The sequence below is a fragment of the Haplochromis burtoni genome, unplaced genomic scaffold, assembly GCF_018398535.1.
Source record: "Haplochromis burtoni strain Fernald_Lab_line unplaced genomic scaffold, NCSU_Asbu1 Contig_6, whole genome shotgun sequence".
Taxonomy (NCBI): domain Eukaryota; kingdom Metazoa; phylum Chordata; class Actinopteri; order Cichliformes; family Cichlidae; genus Haplochromis; species Haplochromis burtoni.
In genome coordinates this window covers 1,749,184-1,776,136 of record NW_024582367.1, presented here as the reverse complement: position 1 = coordinate 1,776,136, position 26,953 = coordinate 1,749,184, and the positions used below count along the sequence as shown (strand labels likewise).

At 41.4% G+C, this 26,953-nt stretch overlaps 2 protein-coding genes across 2 annotated transcripts; one reads left to right on the top strand and one right to left on the bottom strand.

Annotated features, from left to right (window-relative positions):
• Window positions 1–152: 152 nt before the first annotated feature.
• Window positions 153–26,809, bottom strand: acsf2 (acyl-CoA synthetase family member 2). Its single transcript, XM_005913735.3, has 16 exons — window positions 26,566–26,809; window positions 22,500–22,695; window positions 20,421–20,549; window positions 19,960–20,013; window positions 19,710–19,828; window positions 19,122–19,284; window positions 17,581–17,676; window positions 17,197–17,348; window positions 15,420–15,511; window positions 15,251–15,327; window positions 5,131–5,238; window positions 4,654–4,805; window positions 3,667–3,808; window positions 2,326–2,436; window positions 2,172–2,240; window positions 153–372 (listed from the first exon to the last, which is right to left on the bottom strand). The coding sequence occupies exons 1-16, from the start codon at window positions 26,679–26,681 to the stop codon at window positions 322–324; spliced, it is 1,827 nt and encodes a 608-aa protein (XP_005913797.1). The 5' UTR covers window positions 26,682–26,809; the 3' UTR covers window positions 153–321.
• Window positions 6,731–15,077, top strand: chad (chondroadherin). The gene is made up of 4 exons (XM_005913734.3): window positions 6,731–7,895; window positions 10,483–10,646; window positions 11,808–11,970; window positions 14,019–15,077. Exons 1-3 carry the CDS (start codon window positions 7,110–7,112, stop codon window positions 11,953–11,955), a joined length of 1,098 nt encoding a protein of 365 aa, XP_005913796.1. The 5' UTR covers window positions 6,731–7,109; the 3' UTR covers window positions 11,956–11,970; window positions 14,019–15,077.
• Window positions 26,810–26,953: the final 144 nt, after the last annotated feature.

The window sequence follows — 26,953 nt, the reverse complement described above, 5'->3', positions numbered from 1 at the left end:
CAAGTTCATATAATGAAGATTTTTGTTTTTATAAATTTTTAAAAATCATTAAAAAAAAAAATCATTAAAAAAAAAACATTTTAAAAACCTTACAACCTTTGTCCTGCCTATACAGACAAAAGCACTTAAAAAGGGCCCTTACAAGTAAATAGTGTTTCTATGGGGGGGGGGGGGGTTACATTGTCCCTGTAACCACTCGTTACAAGATCTTGAGGCGTTTTCTGTTGGCCAGTTCTGACAATCCCAATTTGTATCTTTGGTATCTGATATACGCACACGTATTAATTAAATTCCGTCTGTACAGTTTGTAGCTTTTCATTTTCACTCCTTCAGTTGCTTCTCCACCTGTTCACTCAGTTTGTTCTTTTGGATCTGAAAGACAAAAAGAAGAATGACACGAATCAACAACAACTTTTTGCAGGAGCACTAAAATGGACAAATCTGCAGTGTCGAAGTACATGAATATATAAAAACCTATTAGTAAATGGGGTCGAGTGTTTTATTGTAGGCTGGTGATTCCATTTAATTCGTAAGAAATCGGAACGCAAATTAAAATCTGTCACTAACTGGGGTCAATACAATAAATAATTATTTTAAATCAATCTAAGAGTCTTTCATAACAGCTTTGAGCACTCAGATGTCAAATGCATCTCTGTGAAAATTGCCAAAACTACAAGTGAATCTAATTCGATTACTTCCTCTAATGACCACTTAAGGCTGCCTCCAAAAGTGAGTCAGTCCTCACAGACTTCCATGTTACATGTTACAGTTTTACAGCATAAATAAACATGTTTACAAGCCTGGTCTGACCTCTATGGATAATTTCCCACCTCGTAACAACTCATCCAACAACTAGATAGTGAAGTTTTTGGTGCGTCAGCTTGGATTACAAGTGCCAGTTTTACTAAATTGGACAAAACAACATGTGAATGCAAACCCCAAATATCGCTAATGGGTGTGGTTAGTTTTACGGGTGATTTACAGAAGTTGTGCAGTTTTCTAAAAATAAAAAAATAAGACGTGCTCTTTCTCTGCGTTAAATGTTGGCAGAATTAGTGCTAAATAGCGTGTCGTAAACGTAAATCGACACGCTATCGACACAATATATCCCCCATATTTTATGCCTCAAGACAGGAACTCCCAGAAATACACATGCAAGGATCAGTCTCTTACATGCAACTTGTCACTCTGCTCTCTACGTAAATACCAACAGTATTTTTTTTTCTTAAATGGCAAAAATCAGTTTAAACCGACACAATGCATTAGCTACATCAGAGCAGAATATACAAACTACTGACGTCACCCTTGTGGTCAAGATTTACCCCAGTTTGTGAACTCTTAGCATTTTTTTGTGGTTTGGCTTCTTTTCTTTTCACACAGAAATCTCCAAGCAAACCAAAAATGCACCAGTAGTTTTGAACCACGGAAAATTTCCTCCCAACTTTCATATTTATCTGAGTGACGTTGATTTTTAGAGCTCAACTAAAATATTCCACGATAAATAAAATTTAAAATTAAACAAACGACAAGAGAAACACCATTCAATCAACGTTGCATTGATGTCGCATATTCTGTCCATCAGAGGGCATTCTGCAACTTCCATGTGTTTGAATGCCACAAACAATCACCCGCTGATCTGAGCAGACACAAATGAGTAGTTACAATTATAACATGAACGCAGAACATTTTTTGCAATTTTCTGAAAGTTTTATCATATTGTACTTGATCCGTTTAGAAGGAATCTCAAATCGAGGTTTTGGTTTTATCTGATCTGATGGTCCAGGTCGAGTACGGCCTGCCAGCCCTCTGGGATTCATCTAACAGGCCATAGTGTGCGTGCAGACGAGCTAATAGCTTCCCGTCCCTCCTGTCTGAGAGCATTCAGGGCAAGCCTGTTCAAACACAGGGCCAAGTCTACAGTAAATGATATTAAATAGCATCCCACGAGAGAAACACAAGAACCAGAGGGGAGTTTGTGTTTTCATCCTGGATTTCTCCTTCCCCTAAATTATTGCAGACTGTTACAGCAGCTGCTAAATACAGATGTTTTTCACTCAGGATGAATGACATTTTATTAAACCTGCTGATTAATTTATGTCATTTGTAAGAATCCTGGAAGAAATTCCTGCTTTTTATGAGCTCGGTAGAGGAGCCAGGACTGAGGAAATTACCTTTCCAGTGATCGTGAGTGGGTAGCTGGTTACAAAAAGTACGTAACGAGGAATCTTGAAGTGGGAGATCTGAAAGGAGCAAATGAACAGCGCTCATTATGGTGCAACACAATTCCAGCTCATTATGAAATATAAGACGGGAACTGTGCCCCACCTGTCCCTTGCAGTAAGCTTTGATTTCTTCTGCAGTGCAGTCTGCTCCATCCACCAGTTTGATGCAGGCACAGATCTCCTCACCCATACGCTCATCTTTAACTCCCACCACCTGAAAAACAGCAGGAAACGAGGAACATTTAGAATCACACAGCAAACAGTCAGCAGTACAAAATCTTAAATATCTGAACAGAACTTTGGACATTCAAACGCTGCACACGAAGATCGAAACTAAGACAAATACAGAGGATTAGACATCACATGAAGGGCCAAAAGATTAAGCCAAGTCAAGACACTCTTTAAGCGGTTAATATAATAAAAAAAATTTAAAGGAAAAAAAACAAATATTTTAAATGTTAACATTTTCTTAAAATGTTCTTGGGGGTGTCCTAACTGAAAACCTGGCAAAGTCTGGAGGCCGCTTTGCATGTTCCACTGACTCTATGGTTTTCGTGCGACTTTAAACGTGTTCTTTATAACACTTTATTTTTACGTTGTTGCAGCTGATGCATTTGTCATCTCTACACCGCTGCAGCAGGTTTTGAATCAAAGTGTGACTGAAGTGCAAAAACTTTGGCTCAACTGATAACTTGCATCAACTGTTTAGGAATTAAAGACACATTTTCAGGAGGCTCAAAAGTAATTGGGCAAACTTCCACAGTTTTAAATCACTTATGAACCTCTAGACCAGACATTGAGTGTTACAGTGAACGGCTGCCAAACGCAAGTTGGACAGAAGCTTGTTATCATTTCTATTTATACTAAACGACACTGTAAATAAGTTTTCCATTTCTCGTTTTTATCTAAATCACATGTGTGCTCTCATTCTTGTTGGCTTTTAATTGAAACTGGAATGCAAAAAACTCCCCACCAAATTAAAAAGGTGAAAGTGCATTCTTGACCGCTGGATTAAAATCCACTGAGGTGGTGTACAGAGACTAAACTTGTGTCTTTCCAACAATTATGCACCTAGCCACATCGATGGGGGGAGTGGTGTGTTGGAGGGGTCACCCTGTCTTTTGGACTTGTAAATAATGCACAATAGGCGTTAAGAAAAGTTAAGAAATTCAGACTGATGACACACAATATCAAGCCACACTCTTAACACAGTTTTAACAAGACTTGTTCTGAAGTGTGGAAGCAGCAATGTTCAGTAAAATTTAATTTCTGCTGTAGCAATCTTAGTGAACGCCAGTCTGATGTTAAAATAAAACTTACTCTGTGCGCTTCTGAAGTTCACCGACAGAATTTCTAGTGAATAATTGAGTACAGTTAGTCTCCCTTGTTGTTTTCCTATAGCACCCTCTAGGTTTACTGCTCAGCCCTTGCTGTTTGAGCTCACCTGTGCCTCTTTAACTTTGGGGTGTCTGTGCAGAAACTGCTCGATCTCTGCCGGGTAAATGTTCTCTCCTCCCCTGATGATCATGTCTTTAATCCTGCCGTCTATCTTGCAGTAGCCGTATGTATCCATGCTGCCGATGTCGCTGGCCAAGAGGACAAAGAAACAGTTAAATGCCCAAGAACAAGGATGGGAGAGAATCAGCCTTTTAACAGAATCAGATGTTATATTTAAAGCCTATCTGCCTGAAAATGCAGACAATACTAACAGCTGTAAAGTAGTGATGATTAACTAAAGACTTCAATTAGATTTAATTTATATTCTTATTTCAATTTTGTTACAGAGAAACACTTCAAGGTGCTTTATATTATGAGGTCTACAATGATACAGAGAATACCCCAACAATCAGAATATGATCAAGCGCTTTGTGACAATGGAAAGGAAAAAAAAAAGCTAAAACTTTAATATAAGAAATTGACGGACATATCCTGGTCAAAAACAACTCCAAGGTTCCTCACAGTGTTAGTGGAGGCTGAGGTAATCCCATCCAGAGTAAGCATTTGGTTAGATACCGTATTCTAAGATTTTCAGGGCCGAGTACAGTAACTTCAGTTTTATCTGAATTTAGAAGCAGAAAGTTAGCGGCCATCCAGGTCTTTATATCTGTAAGACATTCCTGCAGTTTAACTAATTTGTGTATGTTATCTGGCTTCATGGACAGATAAAGTTGGGTGTCATCAGCATAGCAGTGAAAATATAAGCTATGCCTTCTAATGATACTGGTGAGGGAAGCATGTGTAATAATGTAAACAGAATTGGCCCTAGTACTGAACCCTGTGGAACTCCATAATTAACCTTAGTGTCTGAAGAGGACATGAACAAACTGGAGTCTATCAGAAAGATATGATTCAAACCACCACAGTTCAGTACCTGTAACAGAATACTCTAATCGCTGTAATAAAATACTATGGTCAACGATATTAAACTTACCCAGTTTTGTACCACCGATCTTTAGTGATGCACTCATCTGTTTTTGCTTTGTCATTCCAGTATTCCAGCATCACACAGTATCCTCTGATCATAATCTCCCCTGAGGTACCCACAGGTACGACCATCCCGGTTGTAGGGTCCACTATTTTAGCCTGTGGAGCAGGTGACTCATGATTCATACTTTTATTCACCAACCATTTTTTGGTGTATTGCACAGAGTTAAAGAAGTGAAGTTTTGATTCACTCAGGCTAGTACAAGCTTTCTTTGAAACCATTACTTTGTTTTTTTGCCCTATATTCCCCCAATATTCACCCTCATCGATAACTGTTTGTCACAATAAAAGTTTTCTTCCCTGCTGATTTTTATTCAAGTGTTCAGCCCTCCCCAAATTGTTTTGTTTGGATGAGTTTTTGCACTCAACATAAATCTTATTTTAATGCATTTCAGTATTTATATTGAGAAGCATGCCAAATTACCTCCAAGTGATCTGTAATGTAGCCAACAGTCTCAGTCTTTCTCTCCACGTTGTCCAGTGGGGAGGCGAGGAACGTCACGGGGCTGTTCTCCGTGGTGCCATATCCAAGCTGTCAAACAAGCAATGATATGAGCAAGTGGGACTGAAACACAGTGGAGTCCAAATAATACTTAAAAAAACAAACAAACAAACAAACAAACAAACAAAAGCCAAAAGTCTCCACAATAAAAACCAAATTGTTCTGATGCATCCTGTAGATAAACAAAGAAAGTGCCAGTGTCAGACACTAGGGGGCGCCTCCAGAGGTCCTGTATCCAGCCATGCCCCAGTGGCTCAGAGGGGTTTTTAGCAGCACACAGTGGACCAACAAGGCTGATCTGACCAATCACATAATGCTATGATACTATGACGACACGCATGACTGCATCATAGTATCATACTGTATATGAATGAAACACACAAAAAGAGAACAGTCTGTAATGAATATTACAAAATAAAACTAGACACCACCACAGTTAAACAATAAAGACATACAAACTAAAATAATAAAGCAAGAAAACTCACACTGATCTAAAATAAAGCAGTTCTCAGTGCTTTATAAAAGGAGAAAAAGGAGGCAAAGTTGGAAATGGAAAATATCTGATGTTATTACTTAAAAATGAATTAATAAAAATAATTTAGCAGTAATAAATTCTTACCATAGTCAGTGTTTTATTTTCTATTGCATGTTACACAGCTAATGTACTTCATTATTCAACATTTCAAAATAAAAAATCCATCATGGCAGAAAAATAAAGGTTTACAAAGTCAAACTAATGGAGTCATTTTTCTACTTTAACTACACATGTGAGCTCTTAGCTCTTTTTATATTCACTCAATTACTGCCATGCACTACATCCATTTCTGACTATGTTACACTCTAAAATTTGGTTTATGGTATATATCATGTATTTAACTTTCTTTACTACGTTTATAAGAAGTGGGAGGTGCACTAGAAAAAGGTTCAACTTTGCTGGAGACGGGACTTTTAGGGAAATTTACAGGAGCTGCAGTGAGAACGTTCACCTGGAAAGTCACACAGGAAACAATATTGCCAATAAAATGTTAGATTTGTTAAGTAAACTCTACATTCCGTTTATCCTGGGTGGGTTCATTCATCTCATAAACGCACGCACCTGAAGCCAAACCATCCACTAACCTGAGCCAATCATATTCTTCATTACAAAAAAAAAAAAAAAAAAAGTTAAGCCACTCCATCATTTGCACAGAGGTCTGGAAAAATACCACTGCATGATACCACAAAACAAAGGAATGCACACAGGAATGTAAAGTGGCATCTAAAACTTTCACTGCTGTGATGATGGAAGTATCTTTTTTTGCAATAGGACTTAAAAGCCATCTGGAGACTATTATAGGTTATAAAACAGCTACACAGGAGTGGCTCCTTTTCCTGCCACCGCAGACTGAAAAAACAATAGCGATGTCTGGGAGCGAGCACAGAGCCAAGCTGACCTCGTGCCACGTTGTCTAACATGCACCTGGAAGTTAATCAAACGTTACAAACTCTTATCAACTGTCTGAAGGTGTGCATCCTGCAGCAAGCTCATTGCAAATCCTGCAAAAACGAAGCCAGCTGCAAAGAAAAAGACTAGTTGAGGTTCACCTTTCTGCTCATTTAGGGTTAAACTCTCAGACAGTTGACTTCCTCCTGCAGATCTCTCAGTCCAACACCCTGGCAGGCCCTCCTCAGTATTTTTCCTCAAGTAAATGTTATAAATAGTGCTGTGTGCTCTGTCCATCCTCCTCTCAAAGTGTCTCTCAGCTCTGCCCACCTCCTCTCTCCTCCTCTGTCCGTCTGTTTCTCAGCACAAACAAACAGGATCAAGCGTTCGCCTTTGCTCTTCACATTTCTCTGCAGATCTCTGAGACTTTTGCAGGATTTTTCTAACTGACCCGAGTTACATTTACAAGCTTTTCAGGATGCGCTGTGTGAGCTGGTTGTTGCTGTGGACCTGCCTCCTGATGCTGGGCATCGTAGTGCGGGGTGCCCCGGCCCAGTGCCCGAGCCAGTGCCACTGCCACGGTGACCTTCAGCACGTCATCTGTGACAACGTGGGGCTGAAGAAGATCCCTCGGGTGTCGGAGGCCACCCGTTTGCTGAACCTGCAGAGGAACAACCTGGGCAGCATACCCACGGGAGCCTTCAGCGAAAGCAAGGGACTCATCTCTCTGCACATGCAACACTGCCACCTCCGAGAGATCGGATCCCAGGCCTTCAAGGGGCTGAACAAGCTCGTCTACCTCTACCTGTCCAACAATGACATCAGCACCATCAAGCCCGGTGCCTTTGAGGATCTCACCGAGCTCACCTACCTCCACCTAGACGGGAACCAGATCAGCGACCTGCCAAAGGGCATCTTCTCCCCAATGATCAACCTCTTTGTTCTGCAGCTCAGCGACAACAAGCTGCGGGAGCTGCGTCAGGGGACCTTCTCGGGCGCCAAAGACCTGCGCTGGCTGCACATTAGTAACAACGAGCTGACGACACTGCACGCGAGCTCTCTGGACGACGTAGAGAACCTCGCCAAACTTCACCTGGACGGCAACAAGATGTCCACTTATCCCAGCGTGGCAATGAGCAAACTGCGGGTGGTGGAGGAGCTCACGCTGGGGAAGAACCCCATGAAGACTATCCCTGACAACGCCTTCCAGAGCTTTGGGCGCTATATGGAGAAACTACACCTGGACAACATGGGTCTGGAGAAGGTCAGTCTGTGGTTTTACTGGGCTTATTACTGGCAAAGCATCAAGCCTGGCAAACGTCACTGCTAGAAGTTTTGGCTTGAAATTTAAACAACCTGTTGAAATTAGGTCTTTTTCAAACTGCTTGTAGACTCTTAAATATCTTCAGGTTATTTAGAAGAAACGTACAAGACAGCCTTTGTAAAGGTCTTTTGAATTAATTGGCTCAGCTTTAAGAAAACATTGTGCCCAACTAAAACAGTTATGTCATAATAAGGTCTCTGCATGTCTGACTTAATATTTGCTTCCCTAAAAAACTACAAATTTATATGAGTGCAGTTTCCAAACCATCCTCCTTGTAACAGGTAAGAACAAAAGTGCCCCCACAATAGTCTTCTCTCATTAATCCCGTGATTACAGCTTACATAAAGAGTGAGATTTAAGCCAGTCTTGTGTTCTTGGGCGTTCTCACTTCCTCCACAAGTGTCTCAGTTCATGCTTATAATGCAAAGCTGCTGCTGCAGTTTTCCATCTCTCGAAAACAGCAGATGTTTGATGCTCAAGGGTACACATGTGCTTAACCAAACGGGATCTTTCTCCGGATGCAGATCAGAGCAGGAGTTTAGCAAAAAGCTGTGAAGTTCTAAAAGTTGATCTACTGAGAAGCGTGTGCGTATTAAACCTAACTGTACTACATTTCAATTTGTGGGGTCTTAAAACGTTCTACAAGTATGACCTTGAGCTTCAGTTTTATTTTGAAGTGAATTAGCAAATGCAGACAGATGCATAAGTGAACTTATAAAGCCGGACAGGTGTCAGGGTAAATGTACGAGATTTGATTTGTGGTGATCAAAACTGTGATTCAACAGGTCTTTTCAAAGACAAGGAGCACAACAGTTTGCATAATCAGGGGATTTTGAGATGCTTACTTTAATCTGAGGAGTCACAAGTCAGAAGTTTGTGACATGCAGGCGTGTAAAGAATGATTTTTCTTCAGGCTGTCAAACAACAGAATCTAAGAGCAGGGGTGTGCATTAAAGCTTCAACCAGGCCCGTAGTTTTTATTTATTTTTTTCTTCACGCTGTAACCAGGTACTGAGAAACTGTTTTGGATAAATAATTCAGGGTCATCCATTAAGCACAAACTCAGTATTTTGGCACCTGGCATCCAATTACAGATTTAATTAAAGGGTGGAACAAGCCAATCCTGTCAGTCAGCGAAGAGGTATAAGACTTGAACCTCTTTGTAGCTTTTAAGGGGAAATGAGAGTTAAATGCATTTACTGGTTATTCCAGCTGGACTTTACATTTATGGTCTCAACAGTGCCTTTAAAAACACGCTCCAATCAGCCTCTTCAATGACGGCAGGTCAAAAGTACAACCCAAACATGTCAGAGGAAGTGACTCCAACTGTGGATCCTCCCTTGTGCCCTGGACTGCAGTTTTACTCATCACTGCTGTATTTAAATTGGAACGTGTCCAGAAATTAGATTAAAACAGACCATTTTAATGCCCCATATGAGAAAGTGAGTTGAACCTAATGAGACAGATGTTTTCACAGCAGCCTGTGGGACGCCCGTCTGTTCCTCCACATCAGCTGCAGCAGGAGCGCGTACAGTTTAAGCTCTTCGAGAGCATGTTTGCCTCATACTCCAGGGTTAATCCAATATTTGAGTGTACCTGTGCCAAAATATGGAGGCATCCCAGAAAGGTAAACTGTAAAATAACAAGCTTCTCACGCTGAGGCTGTGCGCGAGCCAGGTGGAAGCAGCAGGAGGCGCCGACTCCAGCACACACGGCCGGGGCAGATTAAGCAGATTTCCAGCCAAATGCTGGTATTTTTGGTTTGTTTTTGTTTGCTGGAGTATGGCCAAGCGTGGCCGAGTCTAATTATTGCACAAGTGTTATTTTCAGCGAGGCGTTTTCTGTTTTGGCTGTGAGGGTCCTGTAAACAGGTCAGGAGGGTTGAGGAGACCGGTAAATAGAGGCAGGGTGTTCCACGGTGCATGAAAGAGGAGTATTTTTAGCCTGCCATTGGCCCAGCTGAATGGACAATTGGGGCCTTTGCGAGCCTTCATGGCAGCATCCCGAAGACTGAGACGACAGAAGGAGTGAACACACCTCGACCAGGCTGGAAGTCATCCATCTTTCACTCCTTCAAAACACCAGCGACTTCTCACTCTGCAGTGGAAATTTCCAAACGACCTCTTCTCCTCCAGTCTTACATAAAACAAGCAAAGCTCTGCTCCCCTCTCATCCGCCCGTGTCCTCCTCCTGCTGGTGGAGACGACACTTGATGTACGTCAGCTCATGTAGCACCTCTCTGAAGCTTTTAGCACCCGTGAAGGAAAGAAAGAGTTCACAGACTGTCAGTGTTTGGGATGAAAGCCACCTCTCATCCTTCCTCCTGCACCAACACTTTTCCAAAGAGGAAAACGCTGGCACGACTCCCTCGCTCTACCCCCACCCTTACCCCCCACACCCTGGACAGATATGGAGGATATCCCGAGATTTTTACCAATATTTCACGCAAGTTTCAGGTAGATTTCCACTCCCTTAAAAAAAAAACAGAAATAAAATACAGCTCATGTGCTGCTCTGCATTTTTCTAGTTATCCGACGGCGCGTTTACCGGTGTGACGACGGTCAAGGTGCTTCACCTGGAAAACAACAGGCTAAAGTCAATTCCCAAAAGCCTCCAGTTCAACACCATCACCAACCTCACCCTCTTCAACAACCCGTGGAACTGCAGCTGCCAGATAGCTCCACTGCGCAAGTAAGACTCAAAGCTGATCTTCAACTAACGATCGAGTAGGATTCCTGGAATGAGGGGATCTTTAAATATTTTGACTTTTGATATTTTTCCATTCCAAAAAAAAATTGTTTTTAAAAATTAAAAAAATAAAAATAAAAAAAATTAGAAAAAAAGAATAAAAGCCACAAAATAATTCATGCATATTGTAACTGTAACGAGCTCAGATTATAAAGCAGCAATGTCATCATATGCACGTGATGATAACTGTGATATATTTAAATGTTATAAACACAAACTGTGGCAGAATTGCACATTTATGTTGTAAAAAAATCCAACTATTCTTCTAATTTCAAAATTTTCACCTTTTTTTTTTAAAGACAACACAAAAAGCACATTTATACTGTGCTTCAAACAACCATTACTCACAGTGACTCAGTTTAGCAGTAATTCACATCTCACATCTGTTTTTTACTCTACACGAGCCAATCGGTCACAAAGTGAACATCATGCTGGGTTGAATAAGATTTCTGTAATACAATAAACTCATTAGGAATCCCCCCCCCCCGAGGTCATAAAATCAAGAAATGTAAAGGAGTTTCTCAGATTTCTTCAACCTTCAGTCAGTTGCCCCCTAGTGGCCACTGGAAAGAATGCAAGGTTTCTTTTGCATAAAATAACTGCATTAAAAAATTACTTGAATATTACCTAAACATGGTCCCTTCAAAAAACAAATAAAAACCTTGAGGTCCCAAAAAGCTAAATCCCCCACATAACGATGATATGGTGGATACATCCGTTTCTCACATGAAGTCTTTGTGCTACTTTAATAACGTTGCTTCTCTTCATCCTGATTGCCATGAAATTTGTAACATACAATCCATTCGTATCGTTCATGTAATTTTACGCTAAACTCTGCTGGTAGCGCCACTGACTTTAAAGCCATATGATTCCTCCTCTGGGAACTTTCTGCACGACGTTTTTTGCTAAATCATCCAGCATTTGTCGAGGCTAAAGAATCAGCCTGTTCAGCCAACCAGCAAACTCCTGCAGCATCACTGACAGCTACAAACACAGGAGCAGCTTCACGGTTATCGAACAGGAAACAGTGTCTATTCAGGTTCACACACTGTATTAAATAAGAAAGATGGTCCTTCATGCTTCTCATATTTTGGGTTCTTCCAGGTGGATGGACTCGATCCCAAGCCTGAACCGTCCAGATGCACTGTGCGCATCTCCGAATCAGCATAAGGGCAAGCAGGTCAGAGACATCACTGGCTTCAAGCGCTGCAGACCGAAGACAGCGAGGGCCAAAAAGGGCATGCGCCAATGAACTCACGGCCCACAGGTACCGAACAAGCCATGACGAAAAGAGGAAATGTAGATTACTACTCAGAATATGAAGCTGCAGCCAGGAAGTGGTGCATGAAGACCGGAAACCTGGGCTTGGAGCATCAGCACCTCTAAAGCTCACCGATTAAAATATCGAAAAGTTCTAAAGAAAACTAGTTTTGGTTTTTAGGTGTTAATATTCTGACTTTTTGGGAGGGTTTGGGATCACTGACTTCCAGGGGCTTTTTTTTTTTTTTAAATTGCCTCCACAATACAGCAGTTGATAAATTAAATGATCATGTCAGCAATTTTAAGTACTTTTGAAGACAGTTTTGTTGGTTTTCTTTTTTGTTTCTTTTGCCTGTTTTTCCTGTTGCCAAGTAAAAATAAGATCTAAACATTTTAACTTGGGCTTTAGGGAATACCAGGGAGCTTTTCTGTAATTATCTGATTGTTTTCTTGTGTTGGCCGTTTAGCAGATGAGGCAGGGAGAGCAGCCGCCACTTTAAGTTGAGCTTTTCTGATGTAAATTATAACAAATCAAAGCCTTCTATAAGACCAGAATAAGAGAAAAAGATAACAAATCAGTGATGATGTTGTTGCTCTAGTTGAGAAAACACAACGTTTTTTACTACTATATGTGAGGACAAATTTAACTTAGACATAAACGCTAACATTTTTATTTGCAAAACAAAATAAAGAAATTAATTATATTTTGCAGACAAAAAGCAGAAAATTCAACCAGTGACACATTAAATTGTGTCGTCCTTTATTTTAATAATTATCCCAAGATCAGAGCATGCAAAACTGCAGAAGAGCTAGACCCAGACACTACAGATAGAAAGACTGAACAATGATGGCTCGTTTGCAAAGGTTGCCAGGAGTTGGGTCAGGTTTGCAAAGTTGCAGCTAAAGAAAGATTTCTGCAACAAAGTGGAGATGTTTGGCTATAATGCACAGATTGGAGAACATCAGCACATACACCTCGTACCAACTGTCAGCACAGTGGTTGAGAAGTCGCTATTTGGGCACCTTGCAGTCCTCGAGTCGACCATAAACTCATCTGAACGCGAAAGTATTCTAGAGTCAAATGTGAGGACCTCTGTAAGCCGAGCTTTAGCTGTGGGACATGAAACAGGACGACGATCCAAAGCACAGCAGCAAATCTACAACAGAATCAAGACGCTGCAATGAACCTGACCTCAAACTGATTAAAATACGTTGGTGGGAACCGAAGCAACATTAAAAGAGTGCTCCAAAATTCCTCCACAGAGTCTGATCAAGTCACAGAGAAAGTCATTACTACAAGTTAATCTGTCATGTGTGGCTCTTTTGAGGTTGTATTTAAATCATTTTAGAGAATGCAAAGTATGCAAAGCAGCTTCTGAGTGTCTGATGCCAAGCTGATCATAACGTTTAACATGTGATCAGTGTCAACTCTCAGCAAATTTCCCATCTTTAAAAGCTCCTAAAGACAAGACATCTAAAGAGGAATCTGCTTCCCACACAGGCTGTGAAACGATGCTTATTTTAAAACAGAAGAGCACTCTGACATGAAGAAATTTAATGAGTTCTTTCTTTGTCTCCGCTCCACCTCTCCAAGTTTCATAACAGTCAGCCCTGTAGTTTTTCTACAGCCTTACTGACAGATAAACAAATAGCTGTGAAGACATCTCTGAAAGAGCGATAATTAACTGGAAACTGTAGACCGTTAAATGACAGTTAAACGCTCGCTGGCCTTTACAAACGCCTGATGTGCAGTTTTGTGCAAGTATAAAGTCTCATCTCGGCTGTGATGGAAGGTTTTCAGCTGGACTTTGGTGCATTGTGACAGCGGATTCCCAAATGAGGTTTAAGGTGGTTTTGGAGTAGCTCAGATTTGGCGTTGCACTGTTATGATTTTCTCTTTTTGACCACAGAACTCCGTGTGCTCCCCCTCTATCCCAGACTGAACGTTTCCATCTTGGCCCTGGGGTCCAGCACACCGAGTCCAGGTCGCGGGGTCTCTGGTTGGAGGGCCGACTGTTTGACTTGGCTGCTGAGTTTGTGTCTTTTCTCCCACAGGAGACGCCGAGCAGGAGCCCGTCCAGGTGACCGGCTACAATGAAAGCAATGCTAACTGTTTCTACTTAAAGACTCTCCATCTATTCATCTGCCAGAGGCTGTCAGCAGCATAAACACAGACACACACATCGCCCTTGGTCTGCTTCAGTTACACACAAACACGCATCGACTTGATTTAAATATAATTCTCATTCATTTATATCAAAGATGAAGTCTTCAGCATGAAGTGGAAGCAGACGGGATGGAAAAAAAGAGAATCTTTTAAGTAAATGAGGAAAACGTTGAGGGGATTTTCCATCCCGTCCCTGTGCATTCAATTTTTCAGCACAATGGAAAAACCGTGAATCAGTCTAAGCAAAACAAAACACATGAGCTTAAAATAAGCTCATGTGTCAAGGAGATTGTTTCCATTCTTGTCTTTAAAGCTTTAAAAAGAAAGACTGGAAACACCCATCAACCATTGGCCAAAAATCACCTGTGCGTGGTTGCTTGCTTGTCTGTTTTTCTTCCTGTTCAGCTCTTGGTAAAAGTGTCTTCTTCAACATGTTAAACCACGTTTTTAAAGAGCCTCGAGTTCAGCCCCAGCAGATGAGCTGATATCCTCAACGTGGCTCTCTGAGGAAGCCCCGCTCAGCTCCTGTTTCAACCTTCTGTTTGCAAGACACAGCCAATCAGGCAAAAGTTGGCTTAAAAGGTGGAGGAGCTGAAAACAGCTCAGTTCAAACAGAGGATAACGTGAAGAGCTGCACAAACAACGACACTTTATCTATCCTCGTTTCTGCATGCACACCTTCACTGACATTTAGAGTGGCCAAAAAGACTGAAAGTGAGGACAAGATCAGTGAATCGCCATCTTTTTTCTACCCTGGTCAATAAGAAGATGAATGCAGGGTCATTGTAGCAAATTCTTTGTGAGACATTGTCACTTTTCACTTTTTTTTTTTTTAAACAAGCATCTAACAGCAAATCAGAGGGTTTCCTCAGACATAGCTCATGTATATTCAGCCTGGACTTTTGGAAGTGCTAACATCCAATAAACTTTTTACAGATTCCTTCCTACAAGACGCCTACTGTTGTGTCTCTACCTTAAAAAATCAGAACTCACTCCATTATGTCGTTTTTCTGAGGATTTGTCTCCCCCTAGTGGGCAAAGGTTAAACTGCACCATTAAATCACTCATAAATCAAACATTGACCTTATACTGGGGGGGGGCGAAACAAAAAAAGACTCACTGTTATTTCCTTCGCATTCAAGTCAGAGAAAACTTTCTTCACAAGTTCTTGAGGGCAGGGTGAACCAGCCATGATGCCTAAAGTTCAAAGATGTAAACAAACAGAAGCAAATAAATGCAAAAAAATAAAAATCAGAAAATGAACTTTAAAAATCATTTTCTTTTCTCACCTCCCTCCACTGATGACAAGTCATATTTAGTGAGGTCCGGCTGGTTGAGCATGTCGACATACATGGTGGGCGTGCCATAGATGAAGGTGCACCTGAGAAGAGAACATTTGGACAGTGTTTAAAATATTCGTTAACAAAAACACTTTTTGTTACCGATTACGTATTTATATAAATGTAATATCTGCATATGATAACAACTGGACAAAAAACCAAAAACACAAAACTGTGTCAAGACAGGAAATGACCCCAAAACCAAAAGTGCAAATTAACTGTATCCAAGGTTATGATGCACTTTTGTCATCAAACAGGTGACTACAGGAGTCCGAGAAGAACTCAACAACTGCAGAGAAAGCAGAACTGTAACCACAGATGAGACTGTATATAAATGATGTACACAGACGCCGTGATGTCACACATTCAGCTCTATCTTTGAGGCCTCAAAGTCCATTTGTGCTTAAACCAGCAGTCAAGGCACACTGGAATTCTTGTGCAGAACTCTCCCAGTCATAGTAAGCACGATAGAAGAAAATAGACAAAAATAAACAAGACAATACTATACTAATATAAATTATAAATTCTACTCCCTTTACAAGAGGGGTGGCAGTGTATACACAGGACTGAGCATTTCTGTAAACCATCTCTAAGGTTTATAGAGAATTGTCAATAGAAGAAGAAGAAAAAAAAAAGAATGCCGCAACTCCCGTCACCTAATATCAGGAAACTGAAGCTACATTTTAAATAGCAGTTATCAAACTTCACATCTCTCCTCTTTTCTTCCACACACAACCGGTCACAGCAGATGGCCCCGCCCCTCCCTGAGCTTGGTCCTGCTGGAGGTTTCTTCCTGCTAACCCCAAGCGCTGCTCATAGGGGGTCATCTCATTGTTGTGGTTCTTTCTAATATTGTAGGGTCTTCACTTTACAATATAAAGCACCTTGAGGTGACTGTTGTTTTGAATTTGTATTCTATAAATATAACTAAATTTCACTTCACATTTGCTCACTGCAGAAATTGAGAGTCAGACGAAACAACATTTGTTAAATTTTCAGAATTTGCTGTAAACATGAAAACATGGATACATTGCGCTTTGGCAAGCGTGGGAGACATCACACACACACACACACACACACACACACACACACACACACACACACACACACACACACACACACACACACACACACACACTCACAGACACACACACACACACACACACACGGTTTATGTTATCCTAATGGGGCAGTTTACAAGGCCACAGGAAGTGCTTTTGGGAAATATCTGATCTCATTCATGAAGTATCTGAGACTAAGGCTCACCAGCTTCATGCAGTAAAACAATATTTGACTTTCTGAGATCAACACTCAGATGAACACAAAGTTTTTAAATGGTGACTAAAGCTCATTTCTTTAATCAGCAGACATGCCACAAATACACAAGACAATCTCCATTAGTCCGTAAGAAAGGATCAGACACAGACCTCTGTGTTAGTAATGAGATGCACTCAGATTACAGTTACAAATTTTTTTTTTTTTTTAATCATCGTTAAGCAGGGAAACATGAGACGTGTGGAAACCAGTTTGTGTTGCTTTAATTTGATGGTATCCTGGAACCCAAAGGTACAACACTGCTCCAGATTTAAAGGCGATTATAGTCTCAGACCTTTTGTTCAAGCGTATTAAAGATCAAATATCTTTCTGTTAACTCGCACAACAACACAGTCCTGTAGGCTTAGAGGTGTCGTGTTTTTTACATCCTAGCCTGAACTTCTGACATTACCTTTCACTCTCGATAGCTGCCAAGTTTGCCTTTCCATCGTATCCCCTGGAAGGAAAGACGGTGGAGATGCCGTGCACGGCCATGGAGATCCCGCCACCCACAGAGCCGAAGCAGTGGTACAGAGGCACTGGCACACAGACTCGAGTGTGAGGCTGGAAAACGAGGAAATAAAGGAGTCAAAATTAGGAAAAAAAAAACTTTGCAATGAAAAGACTTTAAGCAAAAACACAATAGTTTATAACAGGATCAGTTCTTTGTTAGTTTGAATCCTTTCGTGGATTTTTGAAATAAAATAAAGCCCAAACTTTAACAAAGACATTAATTAAAATCAGTAAATTATTTAAAAAGGTCTTAATGGTGTGAATTCCTGATTAATTCACTTACTCTCCAGTGGTATCCCAGTCTTCTTCCAATAAAGTAGGAGTTGTTGATGATGTTGTGATGTGACAAGGTGGCACCCTTTGGAGCTCCAGTTGTACCCTGGTAAAATATTGTTCTCACATTACTGCACTTATAAAGCCATAAAGTAGGACTTAATCTGTTGTCTTTGTGTTTGCAGACGTTTATCAGACAGCATGATACCTTATTACCAGATAACACTGAAGAAAATAATAATACATTGAAATTATGCGATATGTTTAGGACTGTAAGATTAGATATTCACAATTTCTGACTAGAAAAAAGAAAGAAACAGTCAAATGGACATGATTGATTTTGTCTTCATTATGACTGCAGGTGTTTCGCTGTGTTGTTTAGCAGGTTGTTAATCTGTTTCAGCTGCTTTGGTGTTAATGAAATTACCAACATGTGCACTAGAGGCTCAACAATGAGACAAACCTGTAAAACAGGAATAGTTTTACACCTGGACGCCATGGACATTTTTTACCTCCTCATCTTTTCTAATGGTTTTTCACTAGTTTTGCATTTGGCAAGAGTCAGTGTAGTTTAGATCCTCCAGGATTGCACATCAATAACGTGTCAACGCAAGAAGGTTTGGTGCGTCTCCCGGCACAGTCTCAGGAGCATATGGGAGATTCCATGAGATAGTAACACTATAAGAGCTGGACAGGGCCGTAGAAGGCCTTTAACCTCAGCAGGACCAGTATCTGCTCCTTTGTGCAAGAAGGGACAGGATGAGACCTGCCAGAGCTGCAAAATGACCTCCAGCAGGACACTGGTGTGACTGTGCATGACCAAACAATCAGAAACACGCTTCATGAGGGTGACCTGAGGATCTCTAGTGGGCCCTGTGCTCACTTCCCAGCACTGTGGAGCACAATTGACATTTTCCATAGAATACCAGAGTTAGCAGGTCCGCTAATGGTTCCCTGCGCTTTTCACAGATGAGAACTGGTTCACCCTGAGCACATGTGACAGACGTGAAAGGCTCTGGAGAAGCCGTGGAGAACATTAGGCTCCTGCAACACTGTTCAGCATGACTGGTGTGGTGGTGGGTCAGTGATGGTCTGCAGAAGCATATCCATGGAGGGACACAGACCATCCTTTCCCATCGTCCCTGGGAGATTACAACACTATGGATTATTTGCAGCATCCTTGTGGGTGGGATCTGGTCAACAAGAATCTCAGCTCCATTCTTCAGGAGGTTGCTTCTTGGTCAGGCACCACACACATGAATGTTAAAGCATCAAACTTTGGACATGAAAAAAAATTCTTTACCACCTCTAACAAAAACAGTTTGTTCTCTGTGGATAGTTTCCCCCTTCATTGCAGCTGTACAGTGTGTGAATCTTTGACTCACCAGTTTAAACTTTACTAACATTCAAAGTTTTAATGACCTTGCAGCAGGTTGTTTAAGGTCTTATAATAATTACTTGTTGAACTCTGAAATATTTCCTGTGGCAACAAAATCTTTTGCATGCCATCCAGCCACAGTGAGAAGAGAACAGTGACTGTGCATCACTTACCGAAGTGAACTGGATGTTTATGGGGTCATCGAACGAGATTTTCTTTTGCAGATCCTGAAGCTGCTGCATGTGCTGACTGCCGCCGGCCTGCATCACATCCTCAAAGTGAAGCATGCCCGGCTGTCGGCTGTCCAAAACAATCACGGAGCGGAGTTCAGGGAGTCTGGTGGAAGGAAAGCAAACAATCAGACGGTCAGGCTGTGATGTTTAACTGCTGGAAATCTGTTGGTTGGCAAAGCTGTAAGTAAAGAGTATCAGTCAGGTAAACAGACAATAGCAACGTGTTCTGAAGAAATCAGTTAACTTTAAAGGAACTGAACCAACCAAATGATTAACAGCAAACCTTGCAATGTCCAATGTAAAGAAGCTATCAGCATATGAAGCATGTCTGTTTTTGCACTAGTTTTAATGCAAAACCTTCTGTTTTAAAAGCCTCCAACCACCAGTCGAATTTGAAAAGCTCATCTTTGGTTCTTCCAAGGATACAAATCAGCCTCATGGCCAGTGTTAGTGTCACAATAATCTTTAAACCGTTAAACCTGCCGCCTTCATGCTTGGAGGGAACATCACATTTCGACGGGTCTATACCTGCTGCTCTTGATGTCTCCTGGGCTGGACGTCTCGATTTCTGGACAGATCTTCCTCAGCATGTCGCAGTAATTCAGGGTTTTAAACTGCGTAGGGCACACTACAGCTTTGCACCCAACCTGCGAGGGAAAAAAAAAAAAAAAAGGAGCAGAGAAGTTAAACTTTCACGTGTCACACATATGCATGTGTCTCTGTGTCCAAGAATTTAAAAAAAGAAAACATAATCAGGCTGAAAAAAAAAACTGCTCACCTTCTGCAAGGCAAACTCCACCTCCTGCACCTGGTATGCTGGGTTCACAGCCACCTGTGGAAGGTAAACATTAGGAAGAAGACGAAACTAGAGCTTTCAAGAACCTAAGTTTCATCTTTATCATCTTCAGTCCAGGCATCTCTTTGAAGCATGGCAGACAGAAAGCATTGATCTGCAGTCCAGTGTCCTCGTCAATAACTTCCTGAGGGTCAGGCTGGCCGACCACGCCACCTCTTGGCGTCTGGCTCACACAGCAGGACTTTTGCAGAGCTGGATATCCATCTAGTTTCCTGCTTATCGGGGTCCACAACTTAGACCCACTGAACAGGATTTCCTTAACACATAAGTGACATTTGTGAGGTATCTGAAGGCATCTACACGACTTTAGCCAGTCACCTGCCCCTACTTAGTTTTCAACCTTACCAAATCTCAACACTGCAACATGCCCAGCTTTAACTCACCAGTATAATCCCAGCTTTGGCTGTTGCAAACTGGAACAGGACCCACTCATAAGTGTTTGGTCCCCACATGCCGAGCCGGTCTCCTTTCTTCATTCCGAGCGCCAGCAGCCCGGCTGCAGCCTGGTCCACCTGCAGAGACACAAACAACTCTGTGCAGTGAGACCATCAAACATCCAGGGGATGCTGCAGGTCCAAAGATTACTGTGCTTTACATTACTCCAGCAACAGAGCAGTCTGCCATGTTTCACACACGTCACAATGAAAAGCTACAGAGAAAGCACCGATAGTGTTAGCAAAGCAACATTTCCATGTGACAACTACAGTTTTCTTCCCTTTCAAATAAAGAAAACAGCTGTTTAAAGTAATTTATGTAAAGTCAGGTTTTTGGGGACGCTGTAGGCAGCTCAGCTCTGAAATAGGATCTGTCCTCATTTCCTCTGATAGCAGCAGCAGAGATGCAGACTCAGCACGACTGAAAGAGCCACAGCCAACACCTGATTGGCTGAAACATACAGGAACTACCCTCACTTTTCATACATTAAAGAGTGTTTTTCTTTTTTAAATGGATAATGTTCCTCATAAGTCATTTAAGATCCTGTCATGAGGATATTAACTTAACAAAACGCCTTTCTAGCTTTGCTATAAAGCAGTCAGGCAGAGCCAGGCATAGGAAGATATCAGAAACTCAAACACATTCTCTCTTATGTCATGAAGGGAGAGCGTAGCAGAGCTGCCAAGTAGAGCAGAGGTATCGCCATAAAAGGCATACTGGGATTGTAGTGTGCCAAGTTAATGCAAACAGTCTGTGGTGCTGCTGTGACTTTGACCAGTGACTTTTAGGCTTGCATGTTTACACTAAACATGATGAAATAAAAGGTGAGGGCATCAGTGGCGGAGGTGCTTTTCAGGCAGGAGTCAAAGTTTGCTGTGAAGTGTCAGTTTAAAGCTCCTGTTATGACTTATGTAGCTAGTGATGACTCAGCAATCAAATGTGCCTGTTTAAATTTCCCCTTGTGGGGATTTAAAGGATTATTCTATTCTAAATCTAAAGATGTAGTCTATAAAAGAAGTGAAAAGGCAGGGGAAAAAAATCAAAGAGCAAATGTGCAGATTTTCTAAACAAGAAAATGAATCTCTGCATTAACCATATGTGCACATTTCACAGAATCGTCAAAGGAGCTTGCAAAGAAAAGCGTCTGGACTTCTTTAAGTTGCTTGAAGACGTTTCACCTCTCATCCGAGAAGCTTCTTCAGTTCTAAGGTTAAGATATTTCATATCTGGGACTCTCCACCATTTGACCTTAGAACTGAAGAAGCTTCTCGGATGAGAGGTGAAACGTCTTCAAGCAACTTAAAGAAGTCCAGACGCTTTTCTTTGCAAGCTCCTTTGACTACGATGACCTGGATGACTGAGAACCTTCACAGACATTTCACAGAATCCACTTGAGACCTGATTTGATGATCACCTTGATCATGTGGAAGAGCAGTAAACCTGACAACACCATGAAAATTTTCATGAGGTCACGAAGGACCTTTTAGATTGATGTGATCAAGGGTCCAGATTTGGTTTTAGAAGAAAAGAGCTATGGTCCCATCTAACAACTAGTACATGCTCGGGCAACAGTACTGTTTGATCTCTTATTTATGGACACTGAGGGAAGAGTGAACAGATCACGAGGGGGTCCAGTTCTTCTGGATGGCTTTCAGTAAATCCCCCAATTTATCAATGCAATGGATTTCTGTTTTCTTCTTTGCAACAATGTTTCAAATCTTCTGGTCGAGTACTTTGACTCATTAAAAAAAAAGATATTGATAAAAGGCAGAAAGGGGCTGTTCTAGTTTATTAAACAAGAAAAACTATTTAACAGGAAATGGCATCTCCAGTTGTCGGGTAGAACAGGGATGTCTGTCACCTGACTGGCCCAGATAGTAGTCAGAGTTTTTTTTTTAATAATTGAAAATTAAATAATTAAGCAGCTGATTACTATTCCATCAACCTTGAGCTCAAACTGGTCTTTATGCGAGCCATCATCTAAAATAAGTTCGACACACTTGCTCTACGTGCTTTAAAGGACTCACATCTTGTTGGAACTGTGCGAAGGTCTTGCGGACTCCATCTTGTAGGAAAGCCACGGCCTCTCTGTCGGGCCAGCGCTCCACCGACCTCTGCAGGCTCTCTGCTACCGTCATGTGGAGCAGCGAAGTGGAAGACGTGCCATGGACATAGCTGGTGGTGAGAGTCGGGATGATGGGCGGACCGTCCACATGGAGGCCGCTGTGAAGCAAAGAGTAAGATTTTCAGACACTGGAAGCTTTGCAAGAAAATTTAGAGGACATGATAAGATGGGGCCTGATCATTCGAAACCTTGTATGTGAGCAGCAGGATTTGAATTCAATTATGGATTTAACAGGGAGCCAATAAAGAGAAGCCAGTATAGGAAAGAAATGGTCTCTCTTTCTGGTCCCGGTCAATACTCTCACTGCAGCATTTTGGATCAACTGATGGCTTCCATTGAGGACATACCCTGGTCAAAAATGACTCCAAGGTTCCTCACAGTGTTACTGCAGGCCTGAGTAACATCATCCAGAGTAAACAGCTGGCTCGATACCATATTTCTAAGATTTTTTAGAGCAAAGTACAATAACCTCAGTTTTATCTGAATTTGGAAGCAGAAAGTTAAAGACAAAGACCTGGATGACCTCTAAGACTAATTGGTCTCCATCATCAGATTTATTAATTCTTCTTCTGGATTTTTCCTTGATTATTATCTACATGCATTAATAAAAACCAAAAGCCAACTGACCCATGAAATGAGTTAGACATTTAATCTTCTTAGGTCTCATCTGGCATTATTAGCTCGGACGCTTAGAAACACTTTAAACCTACAACTAAGGATAAGGATAAGCTTTATTTGTCAGTTGCCTGCAGCTGAAATGACAGACCTAGTCGACCATACAGACGATACATACAATATAAAAACTTACATTGGGGAGACAGGTCAGGCTAGGCAGCAAAAAAAAAAGGGGAAAAAAAGGGATAGACGGTGAAATATGTAGCATAGGGGCAAACTACAGCAGGAAGTTCAAGTGTCTGTGTACAGTTTTTAGTCTGGAACAAGCAGAAACCTGCAGGGCTGAAAAATAAAACCAATGCTGAAATACTTAAAGCCACAACTCCTCTAGTCCCAACAGAGACCCAGTGTTAAAATGTACAACTTTACAGCAGAAATACACGTTTTGTGCTGAGTAATTGCATTTGAGAGCATGAGGGTGGGAATGGATGTCTGCATCTGTGTGTGCCCCTGTTTGTTTGTGTCTATATGTCTAGGGACATCTCAGGCCCTCCAAGGTATGAAGGCCCATTTACGGGTAAAGTAAACATGTTGGACATCTTTCTTTGCCTTTAGACAATAATTCTGATGACAGAAGAACCAAACGGTTTTAAGCACACTACAAGAGCCATTATGGCCTCCATGGATGCCCCCCTCCCCTTCCTTGTGAAAACCATACACTCAACAGGTTTAAAGAGATGTCACTGAGCTCGACTTCCTGACCATGTATGAGCCGATGGTCCCTTTCGAGTATTTAAATGACAAAGAATAAGATTTCTTGTGCCACACCGAGTGTCCAAGAAGTTTTTGCTGTGTTGAATGAAATTCTGGTCAGTTATTTGTCTGTTGCTTACCACTGGTTAGCAGATCTCTCCTTATTACCCTCTTTACCAGAGTCACAAAATGAGTTCAGTCAGTGATCTGAAAACTAAGTAACAGTTTGTGTGTCTCACCAGTCCCCACAGAGCCCTGCATGCTGATTACATGTTAGTTAACCTCGGGGTTGTTAAATCCCAGTTCAACCAATTAAAAATTAAAAAAAAAAAAAGTGTACAGAGACAGAGAAGGGGGGAAAAAAACTAAAAAGACTAAAGGTCAACAAACAAATCCACACTGGTCTGGGGCCCAGAGCTCCAGTATTCTCCCCGAAAAAACCAAACACTATTAGGAATAAACACAAGACTGAAATCAAACGGTTAAACATGCAAAGTAATTAATTGCCTGCTTTTATACAAATAAAGGTGCATGTTCTTTGTGAAACTTTTAATGATTGACCGAGGAACCAGAGCAGGATTTATAACACTTGTAAAATGTGTGTAAAAAACAAACTGCCTGAAATCTTACAGCTGTGTTTTAAACGCCTCTTGATTCAACAACGTAAACCTTCATCTTTTCTGTTTCTGATTTACTGGCACTAGATTACTGTAAACTAGCTGACACACAGAGAACCTTTCGGGGGCCTCGCATCCTGGAGAGCTCCAGAGCAGCTGTTTTTGTCAGCTTTAGGAAACTTGAAGGATTTTCCCCCTTTTTTTGTACCGATTTGATTCAGACTGTAGATCAGGGATGGGGGAACTCCAGGCCTCAAGGGCCGGTGTCCTGCAGGTTTTAGATGTGTCCTTTATCCAACACAGCTGATTTAAATGGCTAAATGACCTTCCTTAACATGTCTTGAAGTTCTCCAGAGGCCTGGTAATGAATGAATCACTTGAATCAGGTGTGTGTAAGATCTAAAACCTACAGGACACCAGCCCTGGAGGCCTGAAGTTCCCCATCCCTGCTCTAGACCTTTGACCTCCCTGGCTGCCTTTGCACACTGTGTTTGCTTACAAGTGCTTAAATGAAGGCACGATACCAAAAGACAAAATTTACTGTCAAGCAGAGATGGAACAAGCTCAGGCAGAAGAATAAAAAACAACCTAAATGAGTGCCAAAGCATGCAGTTAGTGTGGCGAGTTTTTACTGACAGAGTGACGGGATCGATCGGTCTGAAGCATCGTAAGACAATAAGATTGGAGTTTTGTTTTGGTTTTTGCACCCCTTATATCTATATATTGTATTTTTCACTTCTGGTTTATGTTAAATATTAAACAATTTCACATGAAAATCTTATTTGTCAAATCATTTGAAGAGTTTGGAGGGACAGGGTAAAACTGGTGAAAGATTGACTGAAATGTGGCCTCAAATAACAAAGCTGAATGTGTCACAACCCAAAAAGTTACAGATCTGCTAGTTTTACATCATGTTTTTCATGGATTTAATCAATTCTGGATGTAACATAACAGCTAACTGTACAAGTTAAGCAGAGCCGGACAGTAGAAGGTACATTTCTCTTCATAAACTTGCTTATGTCTAAACCTCTGCATCCTTTTAACTTATCTGTTACTCTTATAATTGTGTATATTGTGTATTTGTTGTACAGTGTCCTTGGGTGCTCTGAAAGGCGCTATTTTTAAATAAAATGTATTATTATTATTATTATTATTACAATCACAACAACGCAGGTTTGGTTTTGTTTTATTTAAAAACTGCCTTTGACTTGATTTTTATGAATCTACTGCATTACATACTTTCTGACTGCATGCAGAGATGAAGGAAGGAAGGTTCAGGGCTGCTGAGCATGGGTGAAAATTCCCAAAGATAAAGAAAAGAACTTTCTGCACACTGATTAAATCAATGTTTACTGTGTCTGTTCAAAGTATCACATCGATACAAGAGGTGGACACAGTGATCTGCATCTCTACACAATGGAAATAATGTTGATATCCGTGATTGTGAAAACAGATTTTCTTCAGTTTCTTTGATCTCCCTGACGTGCTGCACCACCGAGCCACAGGAAAACTTTCCTGCCTGTTGATCTCTCCACACAACTCCTCCATCTAAAACAACAACAACACACACACTGCAATAATGCACACTTTGCTATGGGTTGTATTATCGCCGTTTCCAAAATCCTGGAGCGACTGTGACCACAGAATTTCCTCAGGGATTTGTGAAGTTTTCTGATTTCCTTCTGATTTTAACAGTTTTAGCTGCAAAGTCTGCGCACAAAATAGCCGAGCTTGAGACAGCGCAACGCTAGACCCGAGACCACTAATCCTGGGGGTGAGTTCTGCAGACGGAAACAAAACTTTCAAGTCGATACAAACGGATGTTTCTTGGTAGAAAAGACGGTCATTTAACATACCACCGAGCGCATTAGTTTTTCTGCGGTTGATGCTATTTTGAGGAGCGTTTACTCATTTCCAATTCCAAGACCCTTTGCTTTAAAGCGAAAGCGCTTTCTCTTATTTTACCTTCCACGGCTCACTCACCGAGTGGATGCAGTTAGTCCTGGCTGGCGTGTCCATGGCCTCTGAAAAAGCTTTAAACCTCTGAAAAAAGCGCAATTGCGCATAGTTGGAGTGCAGAAGGCAACGGTGGGGATCATTGTGTGCAGCTGGCCGCGTCCGGGACACAAAGCTTGAGCTGAGTTTTTTCGTCTCCAGCAGAGAACTGAGCGGCAGGCTGTTAACTCCTCTTCTGATAAGGCTCAACCCGCTTACACTCTCTCACTCGGACGTTGAACCCCTGCAGAATTAGGTGGATCGATCCGAATATTGACAGTGTCATAGTGTAACAGGGTCATAAATCACATCTTGTTATAATTACACCGGTTACAATAGCAACTCTATTATTGGTGTTGGAAGTTAAACATGTAGC

What these genes read in the sequence shown, in the direction of transcription:
- chad (XM_005913734.3), top strand. Translation starts at nt 7,110, where the DNA reads ATGCGCTGTGTGAGCTGGTTGTTGCTGTGGACCTGCCTCCTGATGCTG. An exon ending in ACAACATGGGTCTGGAGAAG is followed by an intron (nt 7,896 to 10,482) that starts GTCAGTCTGTGG and finishes GCATTTTTCTAG; the next exon opens with TTATCCGACGGCGCGTTTAC. An exon ending in CAGATAGCTCCACTGCGCAA is followed by an intron (nt 10,647 to 11,807) that starts GTAAGACTCAAA and finishes GGGTTCTTCCAG; the next exon opens with GTGGATGGACTCGATCCCAA.
- acsf2 (XM_005913735.3), bottom strand. Translation starts at nt 26,681, where the DNA reads ATGATCCCCACCGTTGCCTTCTGCACTCCAACTATGCGCAATTGCGCT. An exon ending in TGGAGTTTGCCTTGCAGAAG is followed by an intron (nt 19,829 to 19,959) that starts GTGAGCAGTTTT and finishes TTTCCCTCGCAG; the next exon opens with GTTGGGTGCAAAGCTGTAGT. An exon ending in CACTCACGATCACTGGAAAG is followed by an intron (nt 373 to 2,171) that starts GTAATTTCCTCA and finishes TTTGTCTTTCAG; the next exon opens with ATCCAAAAGAACAAACTGAG.